Source organism: Brassica rapa, chromosome A08, assembly GCF_000309985.2.
Source record: "Brassica rapa cultivar Chiifu-401-42 chromosome A08, CAAS_Brap_v3.01, whole genome shotgun sequence".
Taxonomy (NCBI): domain Eukaryota; kingdom Viridiplantae; phylum Streptophyta; class Magnoliopsida; order Brassicales; family Brassicaceae; genus Brassica; species Brassica rapa.
Window position 1 is genome coordinate 841,168 of NC_024802.2, and position 9,253 is coordinate 850,420.

At 41.2% G+C, this 9,253-nt stretch overlaps 2 protein-coding genes and 1 non-coding gene across 3 annotated transcripts; 1 reads left to right on the plus strand and 2 right to left on the minus strand.

The window, feature by feature from the left end:
- Positions 1-73: 73 nt before the first annotated feature.
- LOC117127344 lies at positions 74-1,265 on the minus strand. Its single transcript, XM_033277456.1, has 3 exons — positions 1,211-1,265; positions 676-1,148; positions 74-613 (listed from the first exon to the last, which is right to left on the minus strand). Exons 1-3 carry the CDS (start codon positions 1,263-1,265, stop codon positions 74-76), a joined length of 1,068 nt encoding a protein of 355 aa, XP_033133347.1.
- Positions 1,266-1,334: 69 nt separating this feature from the next.
- LOC117127345 lies at positions 1,335-6,708 on the minus strand. Its single transcript, XM_033277457.1, has one exon. The coding sequence runs from the start codon at positions 5,868-5,870 to the stop codon at positions 1,335-1,337; it is 4,536 nt and encodes a 1,511-aa protein (XP_033133348.1). The 5' UTR covers positions 5,871-6,708.
- LOC117127646 lies at positions 5,113-5,219 on the plus strand. Its single transcript, XR_004450666.1, has one exon. It is a non-coding gene; the product is annotated as a small nucleolar RNA R71 (small nucleolar RNA).
- Positions 6,709-9,253: the final 2,545 nt, after the last annotated feature.

Genomic DNA, 9,253 nt, shown 5'->3' on the forward strand with positions numbered 1-9,253 from the left:
GTATGTACTGACCAGTGGGTTGCCTCCCACCAAGCGCTTGTTTAAAGTCATTAGCTCGACTTGGATCAATTGATCAGGCTGATGGGGGCTCGCTTAGGGGAATTTCTTCTCCCTCTGCGATAGTGGAGTCAGCAAGGTAGTGCTTGACGCGCTGTCCATTCACTACAAACTCGTCCCCTTTTTTGTCTAATAACACAACTGCTCCGTAGGGTCGAACTTCCTTAACAGTGAAAGGCCCGGACCATCTAGACTTCAACTTCCCTGGGAATAATCTCAGCCTCGAATTGAAAAGCAAGACCTTATCGTTTGGTTCGAATTGTCTGGCAATGATCCTCTTGTCATGGTAGGCCTTGGTTTTCTCTTTGTAGATTTTGGAGCTTTCATAGGCGAGGTGCCTTATCTCCTCCAGTTCATGAATCTGGATCATGCGTCTCTCGGTTGCTGGCTTGATGTCGAAATTCAGTAGCTTGACTGCCCATGCAGCCTTGTATTCAAGCTCGACGGGTAGGTGACATGCTTTACCATACACCAGGTGGTATGGAGTCGTTCCTAGCGGCGTCTTGTAGGCTGTTCTGTAGGCCCATAGCGCATCGTCCAGCTTAAGCGACCAGTCCTTTCGCGATGTGTTGACAGTTTTCTGCAGGATGCTTTTGATCTCCCTGTTGACACCTCAACCTGTCCGCTCGTCTGTGGATGGTAAGCAGTTGCCACCTTGTGGTTCACTCCATTCTTTTTTAAAAGGCCCTGAAATGCCTTGTTGATGAAGTGTGTTCCACCATCGCTGATTACGACCCTAGGCACTCCGAACCTTGGGAATATGATTGAGCTGAACATCTTAGTCGCCACTTTTGCATCGTTCGTAGGGCTTGCCACTGCTTCTACCCACTTAGAGACGTAGTCAACGGCGACAAGGATGTACTCGTTCTTGAAGGACGCAGGGAATGGTCCCATGAAATCGACTCCCCAACAGTCGAATACCTCAACCTCTAGAATGTAATTCTGAGGCATCTCATTCCTCTTGCTGATGTTCCCAAGTCGCTGGCATGCATCGCACCTGGCTACGTAGGCTTGAGCATCCCTGAACATAGTCGGCCACCAGAACCCTGCTTGGAGGACTTTAGAAACCGTTTTGAATGCAGCGAAATGACCTGCGTAAGATGAACCATGGCAGTGGTGCAGAATTCCTGGAATATCTGCCTCTGGAACACACCTTCTGAACAAACCATCCTTGCCTTGTCTGTACAAGAACGGTTCATCCCAAACATAACGCCTTGCCTCTCTCAGGAATTTCCTCTTGTCGTTTCCTGTGAACTTAAGTGGTGGCTTTTCAGCAGCTAGAAGTTAGCAATCTCAGCAAACCATGGGAGGTGAGGATATTGCTTTTGGATCAAGGCGACATGATGTTTCGAGATGTGAGAACAATCGGGCGCTTTCCTCGGAGGTTGTTCCGCGATGCTGGAACAGTCTGACATGGTTCTTAGAGATTGTTCCGCGTAACACAGACCAATCGCGTTGACGTGTTCAACTGGGTGTTCCTCATCAAGAGTTGTGTCGTCCTCAATCTTCATTCTGGACAGATGGTCAGCGACCCCATTCTCGACACCTCTCTTATCTTTTATCTCTAGATCAAATTCTTGGAGAAGAAGAATCCACCTTAACAACCTCGGTTTCGCATCTTTCTTTGTGAGCAGGTACTTAAGAGCAGCATGGTCTGTGTGCACAATCACTTTAGATCCCACTAGGTAGGACCTAAATTTTTCGAAAGCAAAAACAATAGCCAGAAGCTCTTTCTCAGTTGTAGCGTATCTGCACTGAGCTTCATCCATAGTTTTGCTAGCGTAATAGATCACATGAAGTTTCTTGTCCTTACGCTGCCCAAGTACTGCTCCAACTGCAAAATCACTTGCATCAGTCATGATTTCAAAGGGTAGGTCCCAGTCTGGTGGTTGCACAACAGGTGCACTGACTAGAGCTCCCTTGATGGTGTGGAAAGCAGCTAGACACTCACTGTCGAAATCGAACTTGATCTCCTTACAGAGCAGTCTGGTGAGTGGTCTTGCTATCCTTGAGAAATCCTGGATAAACCGTCGGTAAAACCCAGCGTGACCCAAGAAACTCCTGATGGCCTTCACGTTTGTTGGTGGTTGCAAACTCATCATCACTTCGATCTTTGCCTTATCCACCTCAATTCCTTTCTCGGAGATCTTGTGCCCTAGAACAATCCCGTCTGTGACCATGAAGTGGCATTTCTCCCAGTTGAGTACGAGGTGTTTCTCCTCACATCTTTTAAGAACCCTGCACAAGTTTGACAAACAGACATTAAAGGAGCTTCCATAGACGCTGAAATCGTCCATGAAAACTTCCATAATGTCTTCAATCAGGTCAGTAAAGATCGACATCATGCAGCGCTGGAATGTTGCTGGCGCATTGCACAAGCCGAATGGCATTCTCCTGTAAGCGTACGTTCCGTAGGGGCATGTGAACGTCGTTTTCTCCTGATCGTCTGGATGGATGGGAATCTGAAAGAAACCTGAATAACCATCTAAAAAGCAGTAATATGGGTGGTTAGCCAATCTCTCAAGCATTTGATCAATAAAAGGGAGTGGGAAGTGATCCTTTCTAGTTGCTGCATTTAATTTCCTGAAATCTATGCACATGCGATGTCCTGTCACCGTCCTAGTAGGGATCAATTCATTCTTTTCATTTGTGATAACAGTGATCCCACCTTTCTTAGGTACAACATGAACAGGACTGACCCATTTACTATCAGAAATCGCATAGATCACACCTGCTTCAAGAAGTTTCATTATCTCTTTCTTAACGACATCTTTTAGATTCGGGTTTAACCTCCTCTGATGTTCGACAGAAGTCATTGATTCATCTTCCAAGTGGATTCTATGCATGCATAAATCAGGCGAAATACCAGGGATGTCAGCTAGCGAATATCCTAATGCCTTACGATATTTTCTAAGCTCGCATAAAAGCAATGCAGTTTCCACATTATTCAGCTCAGCATTCACAATGACAGGATATGTGGAATTCGGACCTAAGAAAGCGTACCTGAGCCCTTTGGGAAGGGGTTTTAGCTCAACTTTGGGAGCCTTGAGCTCGCTCCAGGGATCCTCTGGTTGGTCCGGTTTAGGGGTCGCTCCAGATGGAGTGGTCTCGCACCTGTTGATATCCTCCCCCAGACTTAGACTCGCTACCATTCTCCCCATACTCCTTGCGGAGTCAAGCATCTTGGCATATCCATCAGCATCAATGTTCACCATACTCTGCTCGGCTTCAGCACGCACCAGTGCAAGTTCCAGTGGGTCTTCGGTAAGAATCTCCTCGATCATTCCTTCTTGTGGTTGGAGCGGATCAACCCCTTCATTGACCTCAAAGGTTTGTCCATCCAACATCGGCTTCTTTAGCAACTCATCCATTTCGAATTGCATAACTATGTCCCCAAGATTCAGATCAATCTTTCCCTGTCGCACATCAATGATAGCTCCGACAGTACATAAGAATGGTCTTCCCAAGATGAGGGGGTCCTTAGACTCTTCTTCCAATTCCAGAACAACGAAGTCTGCTGGAACAGTGGTGTTCCCTACTTTCACTTGGAGATCCTCTAGAATACCAACAGGAGATTTGACTGATCTGTCTGCGAAAACCAAGGACATCTTAGTTGGTTTGAAGTGCGTGTATCCGAGTCGTAAAGCGACAGAGTAGGGCATGAGATTCACGCTAGACCCAAGATCCACCAAGGAGCAGGCGAAAACTGTCTTCCCAATCTGGATAGAGAGGACAAATTTGCCGGGATCTCCTCGTTTTTTTATTTGCCTGTTCTGAAGCACTGCGCTGCACTCCTTGGAAACTGTCATGAACTCGCTCTCGTCTGATATTTTCCCTGAGATCAACCCCTTCATAAAGCTACGCATGGAGGGCATCATCTGAATCGCATCCATCAGGGGAAGTCGGACGGTTAGATCTTCCAGCATCTTCCTGCATTTTATTTCCTCCTTGTCCTTACGAGTGACCTTCGCTGGAACAGGGTAAGGGACTTTTGGAATGTATTCGCGAGGAGGAACAGCCTCTGGAATCGGGCGCACTGCTTCAGCCGGTTGTTCTGAGCGTGGCGAGGCTGTTTCAACTACCGGCTCTGTATTCCCCTCATCTGCTTGGTCGGCTGGTGGTTGCTCTGACTCTTTCTGCTTGCCTTTCTCAGCCGCGGTGAACCTTCTCCTTTCTGGCTCGGAAAGTTGCTTCCCGCTTCTTAGCTGAACCGCATTGCACTCCTTGGGGTTTTTGTCTGTTTTACCAGGTAGAGTACCTTGCTGTCTCTTGACACTCTCGGCAGTCTGAGCTATCTGAATGTCCATCTGTCTCATATGGCTTGCGACATTATCATATTTGGTGCTCAGGTCTCCGAACATATGGTTCATCCTAGTATTGATCTCGGTAGTGACCTGGTTCAGCGCTTTCCCTTGGAGCTGTTGTCCTTGGAGGAGTTGCTGCAGCATGGTTTTAGTTTCATCTTGCGGAACAGCGACAGGGGTGGAGGTAGCGACTTGAGTGTTCTGGTGGTTCTGTATTTGAGGCTGATTGCTCTGCGGTTGGCTTAGAACATATGTTCGGGGTTGATAGTTCTTCTGATATCCCGAATACTGGCCCTGGTTGTTCTGCGCCGGATCAACTTGTTTGTCCTGCTTAGGCCAGAAAAGTTGTGGATTGTTCCTTACGTTAGGGTTTGGGTGATAATTCTTCAGCTGCCACCCTTGTCCATTTACGTAACTCACTTCCTGCTGATCGTCTCCTGCCTGCTCAGCTTCAAACGCCTTGTCCCCCGCACTCTTCTCAGGAGTTGCTTCTTCCATTATGAAGACCTGGCTCTGGTTTCCCTTCAGCAGTTGGTCCACCTTCGCCGCTAGATCGTCTATGCTGTTCACACTTTTGGAGCGATCATGCTCCTTGTTCTTGTTGAGTGAACTGGAAGCCATGTTCTCAATCAACGCGAATGCACCAGGGGTGGTCTGAGTCATGAAGTCTCCGTTACTAGAGGAATCGAGGGTGTTCCGGTACTCATAGCTCACTCCATCGTAGAACACCTCCAATATGTAATCGTCATCAAACCCGTGGTGTGGACATTCCCTCTGGTACTCTTTATACCTCTCCCAAGCTTCATAAAAGGGTTCATCAGATTTCTGCTTGAAGTTGGAGATTCTATGCCTTAGAGCCGCGGTTTTGGACTTTGTGTAGAAGTGGCTCAGGAATGCTGATCGAACCTGATCCCATGAGGTTAGAGAACCGGTTGGGAGAGATTGCAGCCAACGTGCAGCTTTCCCTTCAAGAGAAAATGGGAACAGCGTGCACTTGACGTAATCCGGTGGCACTCCATTTGAGCGAGAGAAATTGCAGATCCTCTCAAAGGCCTCTATGTGATCCATTGGTATGTCTGAAGTGAGGCCACTGAATGTGCTCTTCTGTACCAGACCAATCAGTGCAGGTTTGATCTCATAATCCTGTCGAGTACAGGGTGGAGGGTTGATGGGGGAGCGGTTAGTAGCAAAATTCCTCGGAAGGTTTCGCTCCCCAATAAGAGCACCACGCTCCTCTCGCGCAGCGTTCTCGGCTGCTTGCTCTTGTGCAGCTTGTTGCTGATTCTGGATGGTTTGCTGCATCTGCTGCATCTGCTGTTGCTGATTCTGCATTTGTTGTTGAATGAGTGCCAATGCAGCAGTGAGGTCATCCATATTGCCATGATCACCCATGTTGGTGTCGGTTGTTCTTGGCTGTTGACGGTTCTGTCTTTCTAATCTTGCGAGTTCTTCGTTAGTCAGCTGATGTAGTGGTCCTTGTGCGTTGCTCCGAGTATGTCTACTGGTCATGCACTTGGATCATCTGTTCCAACAAAGAAGTAAAGCAAGTTAGATATCTCAGACTAAATATTAAACTGAAAAATAAAGGTAAAAGCTTAGTCCCCGTCGCAACGGCGCCAAAACTTGATACACTAAAAATGAATCCTTGCTACTGTCAAGTTAACAGTGGTAATTGTAATATTTGAGATTCAATCCAGAGGACCAGTTTACTCTTTACTCTTATGAGTTCAATGTCAAGCTGAGAAACAAGTGGGTTTTGAGAATTAATTGCGACAAAAGTAACAAGAATGCCTAGGTAATTTGAATTCAATTTAAATGAAGCTGGCTTAGGGTCAATAATCGGATGTTACTTGCAGAACTGAACAACTATTCAAGTGCGATGAAATGCGATCTAGAACTCAGATCACTCAGCTGGAACAACTCACTATCGTGATCTTGATCCCTATGCGAGTCGGTCTTGAATCCTAAGCTCTCGCTTGGAACAAGACGCGAAAGCAAGCTTTAGATGCGAGATCTGATTAGTTCACTTAATACCCTAATATCTACTCTCGCTGATTAGGGATACTAAGCTCATTCAATATAGGTCGACTTATCTCCTAACGGTTAGCTAGAGGATTAAATCATAGATCCAACATTAAGTGATCAGTTCAATGCAGGCAGTAAGATCAATATGAATGAAGATAGTTGAGATCACTTATTTGTGTTCAGTTCATGCGGCTAACACCCTACAACCCTAAGCAAGCTTTGCCTACTACTCAATCATTAAGCAGGATGACACAAACAAGATTTCTGAATAATACTGCATATAAAATAAGTAAAAAGACAAAGGGTTCAGGGAATCTTCTCGTGAGAATGAGAGATGGAGCCTTCTCCCTTACAAGTTGCGTAAAATCCAAAAGAGTAATCTAGGTTTCTTGTAAAACTCGTGTGTCCTCTTAGAAAACGATAGCCTCCCCCTTTATAGGGAGGCGCTGGTGATAGGAGAATAAGAGAAAGAGAAAGTCGAAACTAGGGCAAACTCCAGAATAGGAAGTTTCCTTAATGAACGGGAGCAGTCTAATGCTTGATCTCTTCGGGAGCAACCCTTGGGTTGTTCTAAATGACTGTTCCACGTTGAATCCTTCGAAACAGCATCAGACTTCCTGAAACTCTCTCCTTTACTCTTTCACCTGTTCCCAACCTAGAATGATGTAAATTAAACACGAATTAGGACTGAAAATGAGCTCAAAGTGCACATGTATTGGTATTAAAAACACCACATATCAGACGTCTAAGTTTTCGGTTTAGTTGTTGATATATGTATGAAAAGAAAGAATCAATTTAGGAGACGTGACACTGTTTTGTATGAGTGATAATATACTGATACAATTATATTTAGGTTTTGAGAAGAAACAATTTGGGGTTTATTAGATTCAGAAACGAATTAGGGATTTATGTTAAGAGAAGATGATTTGGAGGTTTAATAATAGTAACTATTAGTATCTATATAAATCAACGGAACTATAAGTGGTCTAGTGGTTCAGCTTTGTAACAAGTGTATCTTTGGTGACGAGTTGGATTCACGGGTTGAGAACATTTTTTAAAAAATTTAAAAACGACGTCGTATGAACTTAACAGAGATTATAGATGGAAGACTAATTAACACCGTTAACTTAATCTGTTAACCATTTTAACAACATATTAATAAATGTTTAGTCAAAATATGTTAGAAGTTAAAACGGCTAATCAAGATAAGTTGATGATTTAAATTGTCCACAAAAAAGTTCATGTTTTTTTCAACCAAATTTGAAAGTTGGTGATTTAAATGACAGTTTTCCTCACTTTCATTATATATCAATTTTTTTTTTTTTTTTTTTGTCAGCACACAAACAGACTCATATAGACTCTGTGAACCAAACTGGAAGCTCCGCATCCATATGGACTACAAACGAGGGTTGCTTTCTTGCACTGCGTGCTAGACTATCCTCACTTTCATTATATATCAATTAAAATACCAAATTTGCTGTCACGATTTAAAAACCTAGTTTTAATTTCATCTTAAAATCACTGCATGTAGACATTTAAAAAATTTCATGTGGTATATACACAAGTTTATAGTCTTGTTCTTAGTCAAATGTCATTTAAAATATTATTACAGTCATGAATAGATATTTAAGAAATATGAATGTGATTTTAATTTTTATAATTGTTTCAGGTTCATTTTATTGTTATTATTATTAAAAAAGTGTGGAGAAATTATAAGGCTCTTCTAAAAAACAAAAAAAAAAAACTGATAGATTTTACTTTAATTTTTGTGAACACTGTATTTTTTTCAAATTTTAATGTTTTAATAATTTGAAAAAATAATATTTTATATAAGATTTTTTCCTTTTGTTTATATAGGGTCCGAATATTTTCAGCGGAACGGAAATAATGCACTACGGGAGGGATAATGTGTTACCATTCAACCAAGCTTTTTGATTTTATTTTGTTTAAAAAAAACAAAGAAATAAAACGCAGAAAATGAAGTGCGGGATGTGCTTGTACCTTACCTTCAACTCCACCACCCAGTTGGTTATCTCTTTTTAAATTCTTCATCGTTTTAACGAAAAAGATATTTAATGGGGTAGCATGAATGTGCTAAACATAAAAATTTTCCATATTTAATCTTCTATATATTAATTCTGGAGCATTATAACATATTTTAGTAATCACGTATCATCACTATGATGATTCTTAGAATCTTAAAAAAATAAGTTGGTCCTTATAAATATATATTATACTTTTTTATTAAACTAGATATCAAATTAATTAGTAGTGTACAAAATAATATTCTCAATTATTTCCTTAAAATTACAAAATTACCTAATATGATTAACATATATATGATAATTAATGATTTTTAATAATACATATTTGATAATAATTTTTGTAACCTCTCTCTTTTTGTTTAATTTTATATTATTAAAAAAATAAAACAATCACATTAAGTATATAATAAAAAAATTAGATTTTTTCTAATATGTTATATATATTTTTTTTAAACTATAAATTACTAAAAATGGTAAAAGTCCCATATTAAAAATTTTGTGATCAACGGTTTAATTTTTTTTTGTTCAAGCAAGATACAAATGATCATAAATCGTATGAATATGAACTCTCATTAATCGATATTCATATTTATATATACATTAATATCATTTAATTAAATTATATACTATATGAAATATATAAATATGTTAATTTCAAAAATTTGCATTGAAAAACTATTGTGATTTTAATATTTTAATTTTGAAATTTGTATTGATATATATATCTCACATTAAAAGTTTTGTTATTAACGGTTTAAATTTTTGTTACAATAAATATACAAATATGATAAAATTATATGAGTAGGAATTGTCAATAATAAA